General features: G+C 39.2%; 1 protein-coding gene across 1 annotated transcript in view; it reads left to right on the forward strand.

The window, feature by feature from the left end:
- Nucleotides 1–317: 317 nt before the first annotated feature.
- The window catches only part of MOXD1 (monooxygenase DBH like 1), a 50428-nt gene continuing 31188 nt past the window's right edge, over nucleotides 318–19557 (forward strand). The window contains exons 1-4 of the mRNA XM_064649458.1: nucleotides 318–721; nucleotides 11763–11909; nucleotides 13348–13512; nucleotides 13870–13953. Of these exons, the coding sequence (XP_064505528.1) occupies nucleotides 449–721; nucleotides 11763–11909; nucleotides 13348–13512; nucleotides 13870–13953 (669 nt within the window). The 5' untranslated portion in view covers nucleotides 318–448. The remainder of the gene's footprint in view (nucleotides 722–11762; nucleotides 11910–13347; nucleotides 13513–13869; nucleotides 13954–19557) is intronic.

The raw sequence follows: 19557 nt of genomic DNA on the forward strand, positions 1-19557 counted from the left end.
GGCTTTCTCCCTCAGAATTCTTCCACCGGAGTTAGAGCTGCCGGGGGACAGGCGGGGGTCTCCCGTCCGCCGCCTTCTCTCCACTTCTCCGGTCAGGAGAAGGATTTTCGCTCGCTAATGCCGACTCCGAGCATCTCCCCGGGAAGCCCCCGCGGAGAGCGCACGGCAGGTGCTCCGAACGCGGCGGGTTCCGTCCCGTCCCCGACGGGGACGAGGGGGAGCCGGGGGCGGCCGCAGTGCCGGGCCGGGGCGGAGAGCGAACAAAGCAGCTGCCGAGGGCGCGCTGCCCCGACGGGGCCGGCGCGGTGCCGCCCGCAGCGGGGGCGGAGTGACCGGGGCACCCGGCCCCTTCTCTGAGCTCACACACACACACACCGCACACACAGACACCGCACACCGAACACGCCCTCCCGGACACACGCAGAGGCCGCTGGTGCGAGGCGAGAGGATGCGGCGGCTGCGCCCCTGGGCGCTGGTGCTGTGCGGGCTGCTGTGTGCCAGTGCCGGTGCCGGGCCGTCGCTGCGGAGCTACCCGCACAGCGCGGTGCTGGACGGCGCGGGCGCCTACCGCCTCCACTGGGGCCGCCGCGGCAGCGCCCTCGCCTTCTGTCTGGAGGTGCGCACCCACGGCTACGTGGGCTTCGGGCTCTCGGCCAGCGGCAGCATGGCCTCAGCCGACATCGTGGTGGGGGGCGTGGAGAGGGGCCAGCCCTACCTGCAGGTAAGGTCCGGCTCCTTTATCTCGACCGCCGGCCCGGGACCAGCGCTGCTGGCACCCCGCTCCCACTCCGCTTGCCGGGTCCTCTTTGTTCGCCCACCTTCCCCCTCGCTGCTTCTCTCTCTGGATGCCCCTCTTTCCCTGCTCCTCTTTTATTTCTCAACTTCCTCGCCCCGCATCTCCATACCTCTTTACTTCTTCCCTCAAGCTTTTTGGTCACCCCTGTTGTTCGGCGTTCATTTCCCCTGGAGGAGATACTCCTTTTCGATCCCCTCCCTGCCAACCTTCCCTCTAAACTTCTACAATGTTTTTATTTAAAGGTGTCAGGTTTCTTTCCTTTTTATCCAGAAAATGCAACAACCCTTTTCTCCCTCCTTGGGCGCTCTCCCTGCCTGCCCGCTAAGCCTAGACCCGCGGAGGAGAGGGGAGGGATGGCAGTCTCTCCCAAGGAGGTACGCCACCTTTCCCCTCACCCTGCCAACAACTGACGGAGCTTGGCCGTCCTGATGCCGACTGAGCTTGATCCTTCTAATTCTATTGGCATGAGAGCACGGTCCCACCAGCTTCCAAGCCTGATGATGTCCCCGTCTGCTGGGGCAGAGCCGATGATGCTCCTTTCTCTGCTGTTCCTCCTCTCCTCACCTGGAGGTGTTTTGACTAAGATATCTGAAGGAACTTGCAGAGTAACCACAAGGACTTCTGATACATGTCCTTGGTCTGGTAAAGCAACCTCAGAAGGGCCCAGCTGTATTGGCATAATTTGCTTGGTATGTTTCTGTAGTAGTCTAGATGTTGTCAGGGCTGCATTTGGAAACAAGAGTGTGAAACAGACGCTCTTCTGGTGCTTCCAATGAATCATCCCTTCTAAAAGGCGCTGGTGGGTGGTGGGGTAGAAGCCATGAGAGAGGAAGGGACCCACACCTCTGGTCCCCTCTCATCAACTTGAGATACCACCGGCTGGAGGAGATGCCCTGGGGCCGGGGGAGCAGGGACAGCTCGTCCCATAGGTCAGTGAAAGGGGAATCAGGCCTGGAATGACATCTTTGCCCCCCATTGCTTAAATAAAAACTTTACAGGCAATTTAAGAGCAGAGGTTTTAGAACTCAGTTGTTAGACTATGGTCTAGAAGTTGCCTGTCTTTATTTCATTGTGTCAGAGTTTTTTGATCTTTGAAGCTGCTGCTTAAATTTTAGGAGCTTTTACTCTAAGATTATGGATTTTTATTAGCATTGTACCATAAAAAAGCTAAATGCATAATATGCTTTCCCTACTATTTTTCAAGATTTTATAAAATCTATACTTTTCCAGAAAAAGGGAGCCTTTATTTTTTTTTTCCCTCTTAGTTTACTGTATAAAGTTTAGGCAAAATATTGTCTTCTCTAAGTTCAGATCAATGATTTTCAGAATGTTTTTTCTCCATATTTCAAAATGAAGATAATTTTTCTGAAAACCTCGGCCTAAATAAAACACTAATAGTAATAAAAATAAAACCTATTTTGTTCATTAAAGATTGAACTCTTCGCTCACAGGATGTAAGGCTCTCTGGAGCCTTACACTTCAGAAGATACACCTATTAACAATTAAAAGAACCCCAAACTTCTTGCTTGGTTAGTTCACAGATCCAGTTAGAATAAAGCAAACCTTTTAGAAAGGCATTCAAAACTAGAGTAGACATATCCAATAGTAGAGGATCCATCGCTTCACTTGATAGTCTGTGTTGTTCCTGATTTCCAGTATTAGTTTGTCTGAGTTTAGGTTTCAGCTGTGTATCTTCTCTGCTATATTAAGAAATGTACTTCCCCTGCATCCCACCTCCATAAAGTTATTTATATGCTGCAATCAAGGCAGTCAAGTCACTGCTCAATTTTCTTTTTCATAAAATAAATAGATTGAGCTCTTTATCATCACAGGACATTTTCCCCAGCAATCAAAGCACTTTTGTGGCTCTTTCCAGCACTCTTCACAGGTTTTTGTCATCCTTTAGGAGTGGCCCCATACAAACTCCATTCTTCCACAGATTTTATTCACTGACATTCCATGACAAATAGAAATGGACTGTAGTGCCTGCTGATACAGAACTACTGATATTTTTCCTGAAACACTAATTTAGCACATAAACTGCTATGCTAAGTGCTATATTATTTTGTTGCACTTTTGAGATGCAACTCAAGTATTTCTTCTGTGAAATATTCCTGTTATGCTTGCTTGCAACATGAGGCCTTTTCCATCCTTGTTCCTTCTCCAGTTCCGGTCAGCACAGTTTCCTTTTAAACTAGACTGAGGCTTTTTAAAAAGTTGCTCAGTTAAAATATTTCCATATATTTCCATACTTGCATCAACAAGGAAATGCCGGAAACAAAGATGGCCCCAAGATGGCCCCCCAAATTTGTCCAAAGGCTTTTTCTGATCAGGCAGCAGGGATTGCTGTAAAACAAATAACTTGTTCTAGGATGCCATTTCAATAATATCTAATTCTTGCCTTTACTGGACACACAAATACAGTTGTTATTTTAAAAATACATTCTGTGTTAATTGTATATCATCATAATTTACATTATTTACTACTGAAAAAGATTTTTTCATAGATAGCACCCTTGAAAGTATGTGGTTTTATGCCTAGCTGCACTCCATGAAATATGTACGCCCTATAATGAATGAACTTACTTTTCTTTTTGGTTTTAGAAATATGTTTTTATTCCATGACCATCAGTTGGAAAATGTGCATCGTGGTCTAAACTCTTAGAAGGGTCATTTTTTGGTTTCTTTGAAAGTTTTGAGATGCTTGTTAGTGGCCTGACATTCAGATGATGTTCTGAAACACCTTTATAGCCTTTCAAGTGGGCATTGAAATTGCTAGTCTCTTGGGTCAATTTTGCCTCTTTCTCCCCCTTAAATTCTCTCTCCTTCCTAAAAATAGAAAGTGTTCTCAGAGGTAAGAGTTCTCTTCTGGGAATAAACATGTAAATGTAGTTAGACTACAGCTGTCAGTAAGGGTAAAAGCAGATACTCCTTAGTCTGTGGAACATCCAGCTATTGAGGTAGAGGAAAACTTTCAGATAGTTTTCAGAGAAGAAAAGAGAATGCTATTTTCTCTGGCATTTATTCATTGGCCTCATAGAGCAAGGAAATGCTATTCCCACCATCAGCAGGCAGTGTTTGCCTTGAAAAAATGGGGTCCTGGATATCCAAGATTAGGTTTTACTTTCTCATTTTTCAGGTGTATCCTGAACGTGAATATAATGAGCTATTTGTTTTGATTTGCTTTTCTGTGTTTGAGCTGTATTTAATCTGAAAGTGTGCCTGACATAAGGAAAGGCTAAAATTATCTGGAAATCTGAGGTTTAGTTTTCTTTAATTATATCAAGATGAAAAGTGTTACAATGTCATAAGAGAAGAAGAACAAACCTTCATGGTGTACCAGAGTAGTTTTTTGAAAAGCGTTTGAATGGTCAGAGAATTATACATTTACTTTAATAACGTTTCAAAAGGTATTTGAAATGGGAAGCTAAGCATATTTTGGGAGGATTTAGAAGGCATAGCATGGATATATGTATGCATACATGCATAACTTTAGTGTATCGTTGTGAGAGACGCACCTCCACCAAGCAGAAGAAGAAAAAGAAGGAGATCAAATTATTCTCACACATTACTGAGAGCCCTGTGGTGCCAGATTGTGTGAGGTTTCGGTGAGCATGTTTGAGAACAAGATACCAATGGGGGTTGATATTGGAAAGCTGTCTTTGTTTAGGAAGGAGGTGGACTTAGGAGAGTTCATACTTAGCAAAATATTACCTTGAAATATTGCCACAGTCACTTGCATCATGTGTTACTCTTCGTACAAGTTACAAGTTCTTGGGGCAGCCTCAGCTTTTGCATCTAATTTTCTTTCATCTTTTTTTTTTCTTCTTTTTTTTCTCTTTCTTTTTTTCCCCTTTCTTTTTTTTCCCTAATACATCTCTTTGTGCTTCTGAATTGACACAGCATGCATTTTCAGGCTAGACCCATGCTTTTTCCTTGGTCTCCACCCCTGTCTGGAATTGTGCATCCCCACCCACAGCACGTAGCTGCTGAGAGCCCCATTTTGGGGAGAGTAATCCTCCTTGATGAATGCCTATTTTGTGCAAGTTATACAAGAGGGTTGCATTGTTAGAATCTTCTGTTGAACTTGCACAAAAATAGTCCCTACTCAGGGTGAATAGGGACTGTGTGTCACTAAAAAGTACTTTATTATTCATTAGAGCCTTGCTTGTTAACTGTCACCCAAACTAAAGAATATCTGTTATCAAATGTATCCCATAGAGTTAGCTTAATTGCTCACAGGGAAGTACTTGGAAGAGATTTTGAAGGACAGAAAACAGTGAGCATTTTCAGTACTTAACGATATGCTGCTTTTAAGTGCACTCATGCCAACAGCAACAAAAGAAGTGTTTAGAAAACAACTTGAAAGGCACCAAGAGATGCAAAGCAAGTGCCACACTGACATATCTCAGTCGGTGTTTTGTTGGAGGTATTTCATGCCTTTGGGCATTGGGGCAAAATCTCCAGATGACTAATGTCTCCCTCTTGGCTTCAATGTGGGGCATAAAGAGACACTCCAGTGTACATCTCCTCTGGCTGGATGCTTTGTAGTTCCCTTTCAGAGGTACAATAGTTAGGACAAGGAAGAAACAGTTGGTGAACAAAAGATGAGAAGAATTCTGAAGCTGTTTGCAGGCTTTGGAGAGGACATTTTTGCAAGTATTTTTAATTTGTTTGGTTTTGGGGGGTTTTGGTGGGTTTGTTTGTTTTTGGTTTTGTTTAGTTTTGTTTTGTTGGTTTTTTTCTTTTATTGTTTTTTCCCTCTCTTTTGGATTTTGGAAACACCAAGAAAATGAAATCTTCCTACAGCTCCCCAAAAATATGGAATTGTAGCCACCATGAGTGATGTAAAGGCTTAAAATAATGGAAGAATGATTTGATTCCCAATACAAACAAGGATCACAGAAGTAGGAGGGGGAAGAGGGGAGATTTTCTAAGGCATATACAGAAATTTTGGGTACAAGTATCACTAATAGTTGTGCTTGAAAATCCCCTAAGTGTTTTTAATCTTCTTCATAATTGAAGTAATTGAAGTAATTAAAGTAATTAAACCAAGAAAACTTGTACTGGTTAAATGTGGCTCCTGTGTAAGGAATATTCCTTGTGATAAAGTGCAGTTGTAAGATTGTATCTTGCAGTATCTCCTACTTACTGATTTTCTTTCCCTTAAAACACTTTGATATATGTTTTGTCTAGTCTATTTGTGTTAGGACAGCCTTTAATCTAGTTTAGTATCTTCTGATATAACTGGAATATAAACTCTTAAACTAACATTTATTCTCCATGTAAAGACTAGGATAGGCCCTTGGGACTCCACTGCAAAGTCAAATTACCCATGCCAATGTGTGATGTTGTATTTCAACCTCTAACTGCTTGTGCTTCTTACACCTTTGTGTGGTTAGACAGGTCTCCACACTCCAGTGTTTTCATTTGTGTGCGGCATAAGCGATATTTTTTTATCTCTCAGGAATGTCACATAAACAAAAGGGTGCCACTGCCAGCTATAGGCTACTGGGAGGCCACCCTGGGCAGCATTTAACTAGATATAAGAAATACCCTGAAGTGTATTCAAGTGACACAGTTTGAAAGAGTAAAGACATATTTCTAAATAAATGATTGTGTTTAATGTGTAAAAAATACAAGCCCTCTTTTTATAAAGAAAATGTATGTACATACACAGGCATTTTCTGTTTCTGTAAATACTCAAGTGGAAAATGTGTTGTTGTTGTGTATATCTGTATGTCTGCATTTGAAATACAGACACATCCACAATTATTTGTTAGAGGTAAAAATTTTCTGTCCCTATCAAAGTTAGTAGTGCACAGGAAGTAAACAACCCACATTTACTCTAGCGTATTTCATCCAGTTTAATTGGAATTGTACCACGAATTGTGCACAGCTTCTCAGAACTGCCCGCATGAGCAAGATCCAGGCTTCCTAGCAAGGACTGAATCACTTTTTGCTAATTTGAACTTACTTATCCCAGTTACTTTAGGAACATACTGCAACTGCTTGATTGCTGTTACTCTACCTTTTCTATGGTTATTTTTTCATTTGTGTCCAATCCCAAGATCGGCTCAGTCAACTGGAATGCTCTCAAGGTGTTCTTGCACTAAGCAGTGATGCTTTCAAACTCCTGTGTTAGGTTTCTGTAGGTGGGCTCTGCTTTTCCCTAGCATAAGAGCATAGTAAGATCTTTGCCTGAAACTCAAGCTGAAATTCATTTGAGGTTGCAAAAAAATTTTGGTTTGCTTATTTGTAAACTTGTGTTCTGTTTGCTTCTTGCCAAATACGATGTAAAAGCAGCTTCTTTTTGGTGGTAATATCTAGTATGTACTGGAACCTTGAGCAGCAGGATTCCATTTAAATTGAATGCAACAATAAAAAAGAGAAATGTTAACCACAGTTATTTTTTTTTGAAACCCAGAAGGGCATAGCTTGGTGTTTATTTCAAACAACTGTTTCATTAAGTTCTTTTCTGTACCGTAGTAAGCTATCCACCCTATTTATACTAAGATCCTCTCCTGCACCAACTTTCATCTTTGTTCCATCTTCATGATTCCTTTTGCTAAACTTGTCGTTGGTCCTGGTCATAGACATCAGTTTGGTAATTTGGGTTGGCTACAGAACATCGGTGGGGATGAGTTGCAACACAGCTTGTTTTTCTGTCATTTCGCATTCTTGGCTTGTCACTTTTTTAACTTCTAGGTGTTAAATTGCTGATGAAACAGCAGCAATCTTCCAGTTAGAGAAGGGCAGCATACATAAATTGGGGTGGCCGAGTTGCTCACAAGCCAAGCCCACAAGACAATTGCTGGATGGGGCCACAGTCTGAGAATTATTTTATGGTCCCTGAGGTTGAAAGGAGATATATGTAATTTAGTACAGGAAATGGATATTGTAAACAAAACAATCTTGTACATTGTAAAGATGTGGGGAGGTAGTCCCATAAACACCTGTTTCAGTCCGTGATGACAGCTGGTAGGGCTTTTGGGGTCAGCCTTCCCTCTGCAGCTGTGCTTGCATTCTTGAAGGAGGAACCAACTTTTTTTCACATCCTTAAGAAATTACTCTCCCTAACTGTTTGTGAAGGAGAATCAGAAACCATATATATCATAAAACATTTTTTTTAAGAAGGAGAGAGGCTGATGGGATTTGAAAAACATATAACATGATCGGCCTCACATCTGGAAAGGAACATAAAATAACTTATACTGTCAGGAAGATTTTTCATTTTTCATATGTTTTTTCAACTCCCAGGTTCTATGAGGAAGGAGATACTTAATTATGTGATGGATTGCACAACTTAGTCCAGAGTTTAATATGGTATTTTATGCAATACTACTAAAAGGAGTACAAAAACTTTAAATGTTTCATGTGTAAACAATTTACATAAGAATATTCTGAAATAAACATCCTTGTTATCATGTAGTATGACCAATAACACTTTTGCAACTTAGTCTTAAACACTCTTTAAATAACCAAAGATATTCATACTAGAACAATATAGTTGCTTCACCCTTTTCTTTCTGTAATTCTTATACTTTTGTAAAGGTGATTTGTAATTTGTAAACTTTATCTTCATTAAACATATGATATATGCTTTTTAGTGTGTATAAGAAACTGAAGAATCTGGGTGTATTGGTGTAATCTATCCTACAAAAGACACAGGTTTTCCAGCTAACTGTATAGGGTAGCAAAACCAGATCTGTGTAAAAAAAAGGTCACCATTTTAGAGCCTTTTCCTACTTGGTAGGAAGAATAAACGGTTCCAATATGAAGCATGTTTCAGACCACTTGTGATAGATATCAAATCACTGTAACGCTGTTGATGAAAACGTCACACTCCTTTCTCTAAAGAATTAAATAAGTGAAACCTATGAATTTAAATGACTTCTGTGTTACAGAAGTCTGGACCTGAGAGAGTTTCAAACCATACTTAGATATCCTCAGTTCAGCTGAAACACAGATACCCAACTTACCCTCTCTGGCCTTTTGTGAATCCATTCTCTATGCTGTCGCTTTTCAAAGGCCTTCAGAAGTACCCAACTTTCTCTTTTGACAAGACACAAGGACTTAAATGGAGTGTAGGAAGTCCAAATATGGTGATTTTGATTGCATTTGCAGCATAGGAGCAGGACTTTAATTTATTTTTATTTTTCTACTCTGAAAGGAAGCATAAGATACATGTGAAGATACAGACATATATCTACGTAGGTATATCTACAACTAACATTTTCTCACTTCTCCAAGTTGTGACTGAAAAAGATGTGGCATCATATCTTTTCAGTGTGTCTTCATTTTTGAAAACCTCCTTTTGTTCATTCTATTTTGTATATAAACACAAATCTTAAAGGCTTTTAAGCTCTGATGAGTAAATTGAGCAAAATCTTCACAGTTTGACTTAAAATCTCTGCAAACAGAAAGAGATATGTATAGTTCCTGGGCACTATGGCATTATTTTGTTTTAAAACTGGTAAACAAACAATTTTCACGTGAGATGTTGAGCAATCAAAGTCTGAGTTGTTTAGATTTTTTTTGGTTATATTATTTGGTTTTATTTTTGTGATGAACAGCTGGATAATTTTCAACAAAGGAAGTAAAAATAGTAATAGGAGCAGTTCGCTTACTCCTAAATAGGTCTTGGCAAGTGTACTTGCAGTTGATTCCTCTTGGGTGTTTCTACTGCACACAGTGGAATTGTAAGAACTGGGGAATAAACACTGTCTTCCCAGCTATTCTCAGCACCTTGATATTCAAGACCTGTTTGAACATAGCGTGTATCAGGCAGAGAAAGTAAGTAGAGACAAGGAATTAATTCTTTCACAGAAATTTTCACATGAGAAAGATTACTGTTAGTTTGTCAGATTAGCATCTAGCCACACAATAATTTCAGGTGTGCCACTGAAATCAGTGAGGTGCTGTTCATTGTGGACAGCAGGGGTGGGCAGCGAGCACCCGGGCAGGCAGGAATGTGAGTGCCCAACACAGCTCTTGTCCCATGGGGAGGATCCTGGTCCTCTCCTGTGGCCTGGGCTTTGGGACCACCTTCCCCAAAGCATTCGCCAGCAGCCACAAAATGAGCCCCTCGTGGTGAGCCAGAGTTGTGACCTGGTTTTGACTGTCATGCAGGTAAGTGAAATAATTACAGTGACAGTCACATTATCAAGGCACATCTGAGCTGTGTCTTCTAGACTTGTGAAGAAATGGTGAAGTTCACCAACAAAACATTTAAGTGTGAATACCTAGCTTTGCTTCACATTTCTCAGCTTTCCTTCTCACAGGGTTCAGGCAAAGACTTTGAATTTGTTCACATGAGGAAAAGTTGTTCTTGAATTTGTATTCCTCAGTATTTCAATGTGTGGGTGCTCTTTCTAATATGAGTGCCTTCCTCCAATTTAAGGTAACATTTCAGCAAAGATATCACACTTCAATAAAAGCTGATGTTCACAAGGTTACATTTCTCGTCCAGACAAGCCCTTACTATTTTCAAGCAGAAGCAGAGATTCCACAGAGGAGTGTTTTCAGAGCTGGAATGATATTGTGTACAGACATGCACTGCCTCTTTCCAAGTTCTGATGCAGGGCTAAAGTGGAGTGTTTTGATCCCATTAATTACCCATCTTCAAAGAACCATCCCAGAACAAGTCTATTATTTCCATCTGGAAAAGCACAAATCCAAAATTATTTCTCTAAATAAACACAACTCATCAGTTCCCTTTCTTTCAGATCCCAGGTCCTTCTTTTGCTCTTTTTGGTGATTATTTTTTCCATATGTCTATTCTTTGACATATGTACTTATTCATTTGTATTTGTAAGAAGTGTTGATAGGAAAAGAAGGACTCTGTGGTCTCTTGCACACACACAGGTTTCTAGGGTGGGGTTAAGTTTAAGATTACAGCTCCTAAATGATCCCTTAGTGAATTAATAAGGCTTCAGTTGTTGTTTATTAGTATCAAAATGCTTGGACATAATATTTTGCAATTTTTCATCTTTGTTATCTCAACTTAAACAAAAGGGGAAAGATAGAAATCTCTCCAAGTGAATAGAGGTCCAGACAGCTACAAAAGTAAATGCCTGCCAGAATCACCAGTGCTGCATTATTTTGCAAGGGACACCACACAATTAATGGTGTCTGCCTGTCTGGTGTGAGAAATACATTGATTAGTTAGAAGCCCCCTTCCCTACCCCAAATCAGGCAGAAACAGCCTAAAACTCAAAGGAGGGCAACCAGAGAAGGTGCGTCTGAGGCAGTGGCCAGCCCTTTTCAGGTGGCTGGTGTAGGAGGAGAGGGAAGGCTGGGTCCCAGCTGCACTGGGATGCAGGAATTTGGGGTGAGGAGGTTAATGACCTGACATTGCTGCCCTGCTACTCCATTGTACCAGGCCTTTGCTGAACCCTTGATGGAGAGCGTCTTTCTTATAAACAGTTCCCTAGCCTCTTCCAAAACCTCAGTCTAATCCCAGCCCATCAGCTTTTGAATGAACTGAGCACTTTCTGTCCTAGTTAAGCCATAGGGTTTCTAGTTCCAGTCGATGTTCACTCAAAGTTTTTTTTTGTGGGGAAATAAAAAACATAGGAAAAGTTGTGAAAGGAGGGAATGACTATTGTTGTTACAAGTATTAAGTGAAATTAGTTATCTCTGTAATTTCTTCTGAGGTTCATGGCATCCCAGTTATGATAAATAAGGTTTCTTGGTTGTTGGGTACAACCTTTATTTCTGCAGTCATGTCAGACGACCTGTTGCTAAAGTTACTCAAGATGTCCTTTAAGCTGCTTATCGAGGAGACTTGCTTTCTTGGAGATTTTGTGTGAAAAAATAGTTCAGTGCCACCTCACATTTATCATTTGCTTCAAAACTGATACTTCAGAACTTTACATGTTTCAAGGGGCTTCAGTATTAGACATAGAGTTTCATTTTTAATATTAAATTTTAATAATAATGGGTCACCTTTTCTTTAAAATAGGATTATTTTACAGATGAAAACAGAGTACTAAAAAAGGACCCTCAACAGGATTACCATCTGGAATATGCCATGGAAAACAGTACACATACAATATTGGCTTTTAGCAGAGATCTGCACACTTGTGACACAAACGACAAGAGCATAACGGTAAGAGAGTCTGACTATATGTAGACAGATGAAGTAATTTATACAGGTTAATTGTATATATAGTTATTAAACTGGTTATTAAAATCTCTTTTTAGTAAAAAGACAGAATTAGAGAAATTCACTTTCCAAAATATCTGTTTGCTCAACTTAAATTAACCAAGCAAAATTCGTGTGCTAGTTTTATTAAGCTGTTATATTTTCATTTCTGCTTTCTTTGTCCTTTGTACTTTAATACATTATGTTCTTTAATTTCTAACAAAAGTACAGAGGATTGAAACAGATATCTCTGGACCATCAAGTCCCAGATGCCACAGTTCCAATCATTCAAGATGCCAAATTAAGAAACAGTTTTTAGATATTACACTAACTTGTAATTGATCTTAGAAACAGATTTTTCAAAAAGTTTGGAGAAGACATATTTAAAGTATCTATTTATTTCTTTATTCAAAATTAAGAAGTTAAAGAATTTTATAGTAAAAATTTCCACGGTAAAATATTTTTCATGTTAAATTCTTGTGTTGCCCTAGAGACTGCTGTGCCATTTCCTAAGTGTAATTTTAAATTACATGAAATTGATGACTTCTGTATTGGAAATGGCAGATAAGTTAGACAAATTTGCAAGGCGTTCTATGCTTTGGCTTGTTTAGTACTTATTTTGGAAGCTGCAGTGTAAGAGTAAAACAGTATTTGCTTTATCTATGTTTTCATAACATATGCAATAATAGCAACATGAGAGGCTGAAAGATGCAGGAAGCAAAGGAAGCAAACCACAGCTGTATAAACCACCAGTTTTCCAGGCAGTCAATGGATCTCTGTTTTTCACACCTGCTCCAAATTCTGAGCATAATTTAACATTCTGGGACACTTCAGGATTTATTAGAGCACTTTGACTCAAGGGTGATTATTGCAACCTGAGAATAGTTTGCAGAGAACTGATCTGTGCAGTGACTCTAGAATGATTTTTAAGATGTAAATCTGTCCTGTAATTGAATGTCTATCTTCCCTAGTATGTAAAGACAGCATTTCACTGAAGGTATTCACATCTTCACAGATCTGAGCCTGGAAAAAATTTGGCAGGTAATCTCATTGCTGGCCAAATAAGTAATATCTCTAGAAAAATATTTGTCATGCATTTAGTTGGATACCTCTTTATGAATCTGTTCTGCCATTTGCAGATAGGATTTCAACTCACAACATTAGGGAAAGAATTTCTCAGAGAAGGATTTAACTTCTGTGTATCTCCAGTGAACCCTATACATTATTAATTTTAAAGGCAAAATTGTGTAAGTAGATGACTGCTCCTCTGGTATACATTGTCATTGTTCAAATACAGCTACATCTATGTCATACAATTTTAGGAACTATGTGAACTATGTAAGGAAGATGTTGCTTCTATTCCTTATGGGCTTTTTGTTTGGTTTGGTTTTGTTTTTTTCAGGAGAGCACAGTGCGGGTAATCTGGGCCTACCACCACAAAGACATGGGAGAAGCGGGTCAAAATTACCATGGATCTAATCGTGGCACAAAGAGTCTACGTTTGCTAAATCCTGAGAAAGAAGTCTTATCTGCCTCTCTGCCATACTTTGACTTGACAAACAAAGACGTAAGTTACTCCATGTTTTGAGTTTATGTGGAGGTGGGAATAAAGTGGTAGCCAAAGCTTTGGGCTTACACTACAGGTAGTGTGACTTCTATATATAGATTAAATATAAGGAAGGAATTCTCCACTATGAGGTTGATGTAACAGGTTGCTCAGAGAAGCTGTGCATGTCTCATCCCTGCAAGTGTTCAAAGTCAGGCTGGATGGGACTTTGAGCAGCCTGGTTTAGTGGAAGGTGTCCCTGCCCATGGTGAGGGGATTGACATAGGGTGGGATAGATGTTCTTTAAGGTCCCTTCCAAGCCAGACCATTCTGTGATTCTATGATAATATTGTGTTCTTGCCCTTTTTATTAAGACAGGTGCCTGTGCCAGACAAGGATACAACATATTGGTGCCAAATGTTTAAGATTCCCATACAACATGAAAAGCATCACGTGACAAAGGTGAGTGATTCAGACTGACCAACTTCAGAGGAACTCAGATAATAATTACACTTCAATTCTTGCACTTCGAAATTTTTTTACTGCTTACTGGAGGGAAAAATAAGACCTCTTCTCTGTCTTCACAAACATGGGTCAAGCGTATGTGTATGTGTGCCCAGGACTTGATTCAGGTGTGCCCCAACAACTGCATGCACAAGGACAGAGCCCCTTTCTTTCTGTTGTTTTCTCTTCTCCTTTGTCCTCTCTCCTTTAAGAAAATGAGGTTGAAAATTATTTCTGTCTGTAAATATTTCCGGGAAAGACTAAGTAAAAAACCATGTTACATTAGGTTTCTACTTTTTATAGGAATTTAATGAATTGCTTTTAACAGATAGTAATTTTAGATTAAAAAATAATTAAATGGTGATGTTTGTTCAAATAAAGGGCCGGGTTCTTATTTGATTCCAGTCACCTCTCTTGCGATGGCCATTGTGGAGTTATGCCACGTTATGTCACATAGGCAAAGACACCGTTATCTTCAGCCATGTAAAAGCCAAATATTATGAAAAAAGAGGTGATGTTGTAGTTTATTTAAAAATTAGTGAAAATGTGTGTGTAAACATTCACACAAGACTCAGAAGAATCCTAGGTGATTTTAAAACGGGCATGCATAAACATGTTTTCATATAACACATTTCCTAACTTTTCTTTCAGTTTGAAATTGAAAGCTTAGGAGTGCTGAGCAAAAGATAGTGCTCACAATTCTTCCCAAGAGCAATGTACTGAAGACAAAAGAATAACTTCTTACTGTTCTAAAAGTCATAAGATAGCACAGTGATGTAGTTCTGGCCCTCGGTTTTATGTTCTTTAAACTCTTAAATACTTTAAGTATACAATTCTATTCCATTTTTTTATTATTGTCAGTCATATTTTTCCAGTGCTTTCAGTAAGACTGAAACTTTAACTCAGACAACATATGATCCCCAGTGTAAGTCTGATAAATACCTATAATGATTCTGAAATTTTGGGGGTTTCTGCACTTATCAGAATGAACAGTTGCAAGGCCCAAATTTCTGCTTTCAGGCACTTGATCTTCAATCACATTTGAAATTTATGACAGCTACTTTCACAGATCTTTATGAAAAGCAGACTTTGCTTGTATTATGGTGTATATGTGAAGATTCCCAATTTTCTGCTTTCAAGTGAGACTTTTAAATGGTAGGATTAGAATTCAAGCTTTCCATGTTAAATTTGGTGGAAGGTGTAGATACACGTTCTGCTAAAAGGTTCTCTGGAATATATTTTCTAAATGTTTTGCCTGACTGCACATACAGTTGCTCAGTTTTTAAAAAATTGTGATTGGTTGAAACTAAAACAAGATTTTAGCTCAGAAATACGTTGACTAATTTTTCAGAATAGTTTTATTTTTTTTATTTTTAAAATGTATGAAGAATATTAAAATTTTAGAGATAGTATTTTCAGAAATGCATTTTTTTAAAATAAAATTGAAAATTAGAGTATAATCCTTAGTGATTTTCCATCTTCAAAAAACAAGAAAATTTCATGTTACTGCTTAAAAAATGTTTAGAGAGAGAAAAACTAATACAGAAAGACAGTAGAACTATGTAGGAACACTCCCCTAACCTTTCTTTTCAGGGACACAACTTATATTTTCATATAGTGACTTTTTTTAGATGACACATAGAGGGTTGCTGTGGAATTGTATCTATGTTCTCTCGCAAACTGATTAAACATTTCCTAAAGCCTACTGATACACAAAGGATGGGGCTTATGGCTACTCAGGAAGACATTAGCTATGCAAACAAAGATTGAATTTCACAAAGGGGAGAACAGATGAACTATTTGGCCTGATCAAACTGTCTGTGTTAGTTAAATACTTTTGTAGATGTTGATTCTGGATTCATTCTGTAACACAGTTTTCACACAAATCTACACATCTCATTTTTACAGACAGAAAAAAAAAAGGTTTAGAAATGGTACAAATATGTCCCTGGTATGATTTATTCTACTTCAGCAGTGTACATGTGAACTGACTTTTGCCATTTCTGTCCTCTTGTATGATTTTGTGGAGCACTGAAATGCACAGCTCAGTGCTTGCTGGACAACCTGTGCCACCAAAAATGTGTGCTTAGCTGTGCTGATGTGTAAATCTGCTGATAATCTGGAGTCTCAAGTGGGTGCAACAGCCACAATAGGAATTTTTTTTTTTCATATGTTCAGCTCTTCTCTGTCATTCTTTCCTTCTTGAAAATTGCTCTGAGCATTTTATAGTAAAGTATTTTTTTTTTTAAAAATCAGTTTCATCAGGAAAGCATGATGTTTTAATGAAGGAAACTGAAAAAAATCAGACCTGTCATTAAAGGTAGAGGACAAGACTTTTAATTGTTTCTGGTTAACAAATGCCAGGTTCTGAATTCAGATTCTGAATGTAAAAGGATTGTTTAATTTCTATTGACTGCATTGTTTTTAAAAAGAGTGACTATATGCTCTTAGCCAGAATATATTTAAGGTATTTACAAATATATTTTGTAGATACAATCTGATGGTGTAAGAGATGGGTGACATAACACTTGGATTTAGGCTTCATCTACTCTAGTGTTTTAGCTTCTTCTGTTAGCACAAGACAAAGAAATAACTAGCATAAGAGATCTCAAATTTAGTCAAAAGTAAATTATGTAGGACCTTAAGTCTTTTCTTTCTCTTTACATAATAGTCATGTTGCTTTCCGGGAATCCCAGGTAATGGGAAAGAGCATATTTTCACTGATCAAGCATGCACCATGATATGTAAATCGTGAAAGAGATAAGACTGTAATCTCGTGTTTGTCTCGTAGGTAGAATAAGGACATGAATAAGTGATTCAGTAATTTCTCCTTGTGCTGCATTTACCAATGGAGAACAGAGCTTCACTGCAATAAGGGGGCACCCAGCCAGGGTTAGGACTTCTCTGTTAAATCTTCCTTTGCTTCACATCTCTTGCAACTTTTTCCCTAGGGAAGAGATTGTGTCTTCCTACATGTCCCTACAAAGCCTTCCATTACAAGATCTTTTGTAATGCCTCCAGGAACTTCTGGAGAGATAACTCATAATAACATTATGCCTGCTAAGAAATAAAACAGAATAAGAAATTTCTCAATAGCTGGGCATAACAGTGATAATAATTACCCAGATCACAACCAAAACCAGGCACCGAGCTGGTTTTGTGACTAATGGTGTACATCACTCCTCAGTTCAAGCTGCCTACCCGGTTGAATTGTGACTGTTTGAAAATTTGTTAAACTTCTACAGATTTTCCCTCTCGTGTGTTTTCTGATAGCAGAACCAATTACAAGGGAAATAGATAAATTTTGAAAACAATAATATGCAAAACAGATGAAAGGTAATAGCAGGCAACCATCTTTCTTCAAAACACCTATTTGCAGGATGGCTCTGCAGTGGTCCTGGAGTGGTGGACCTTGGTTGCTATTCACATGGGAGAACACGTGGCTGCCTGCCTGCAAACTCTTCCTGCAGCGATGTGTGCATTGGCCTGTTGTGCTGCTTTGAGCTTCAGGCTGTGGTATGTGCCTCAGGCTTACTACCCAAGGGATTTTTACTTTCTTCACGTACCGAAATTAGCCGAGAGCCTTCTCAGAAGTAGCTTTCTTAGAAAAAAGCATTCCATTTCTTGGCCCAGACTTTCCAGAGATGGGTTTAAGACTATGTCTTGCTAGGATTTTTGCAGTTCTCTGTAAATATAATTATTCTGACTGGTCCTGAATATGCCTCTTAATCGCATCCCTAAAAGAAAGTTCTCTGGTTTCACTGATTGCACCTTAGGAAGGACCTCTGCTCCAGCAGGACCTGTCAGAGGGAGAGAGAGAGAGACCCACTGGTAGAGCAGACACACAGGCATGTCCATGCACCCACCTTTGCATGAAAATGCCATGCTGAGGACAGCTCCTTGGGTGTGGAGAGCCCACACAGGCAGAGACACTGAATGCCGGCGTTGGGAGAGGGGCTGGCAGAGACAGCTAACCCTGGGGAGCACACCCTGAAAAGGGGAGTCTCTGCAGCACCCTCCCTCTTGTAAATTACCTGTTTTTAAAGTCTCTTTCTTATTACTTTTTCAGGTTAAAAAAAAAAGTTATTCAGTGGTAGCACACTGGAAAACTTCCAAAATCCTGTCATGTTTGTACTGTTAGGATGTCTGATTTTCATGATTTTCAGTGTGTGTGGATATGTGTGTGCTGACACATCTCTTTCTATTTTGATAAGCTGTAAGTCTATTTGCTCACAATTGGGTTTTTTTCTGTCTATTTGCTGAATTTATTTTTGCTCGTTGTGAGGTGGCATCATGCAGATATTTACCATTAGAAAGAAAGAGAAAATTTGCTTTACATCCGTGAGAAATACTTCTCAGTGTTCCAGTAAATACTGTTTTTGCTTTATGTTCAGAGCTTGTTCTTACTGCTTTTTCTACTCATGTTTCTACAGATTCTTCTTTATTACCGTCTTTAGCTTAGGTTTCAATACTCCATGTCTTTTGTTACTTAATGTAATTGTACTGCTTATTAAAATAACTGCATCTGCTAAAGATTCATTACTCTGGCTTCACATTAACCACAGATCTCCCATGTGCTTGATTATTTTTTCCACTGCAATTAAGAAACTTTTAAGATAGCGTTTCCTCTATTGTCTCTAGATTTTCTGTGAATCCTCTAGACCTGTGGTCTCCCACTCCACCTGACAAATTGTTTAATTCTGTGTGTAAACCGAAAATTTACAGCATATACTAGTGAAGGAATAGTACGTTTATCCTACATGCCAGACATGCCATCATGAGTTTGTGAGAAGCTTTTCAGCTTCAGTGCATAGCAAGTCTGTGCTAGTTTCAACATTGTAAATTTTCGCTCCATGTTTTCTTAATTCCTTTGAAATACGCTGTGTTTTCCTTAGAAAAAGTAGTTCCCCAGGCTTCATTAGTAATAATCCTGTAGTGAAAAATATGTCAAATATTGAATTTCACTTTAAGAGTAGGAAAAATAATTTATGTAAAATAAAAACTATAATTGGATAGCAGGGTCACTTAGCTGTATCTACATGTCTTTTTTCTAAGAACTACTCATTTTCTTTCAGTCTTAAACTTTCTAGGTTTTTTCCAAAACTAGTATAGTCAGAGAAATATCAGCAAAAAGGCTGTGATGTGGCCATGCTCACAAGCATAAAATACTTCTGATTCTGTAAGAGAGCTTTTTTAATGGGATGTCCACTTTTAGAGGACCTTTGGCATCGGAAAGGAGGATGGTAGGTTGCTTTTTGTAAGGTCTTAAACATTTGGATTCTTGTAGAAAGTAGTCCTTCTATATGCCTTATTTGAACCAGCTTATGAAAATGGAATGAGCAGGTTTAACACTGCTGAAATGGGGAATAAACCCCATCCTAGGGATGAGGCTATGTGGTCAAAATTCAATATCTCTTAAGTACAACTCATGAATACTCAGGAAACATATTAAAGACAGTCAATTTTTAACCATGGAGATGTGCTTCCTCTTATCTGACTTGACTTACCCAAGGGTCTGAGTCAGCTGCTTAATTGACCTTTATAGTGACAAAACTAGCTGTA

The sequence above is a fragment of the Pseudopipra pipra genome, chromosome 3, assembly GCF_036250125.1.
Source record: "Pseudopipra pipra isolate bDixPip1 chromosome 3, bDixPip1.hap1, whole genome shotgun sequence".
Lineage (NCBI taxonomy): Eukaryota > Metazoa > Chordata > Aves > Passeriformes > Pipridae > Pseudopipra > Pseudopipra pipra.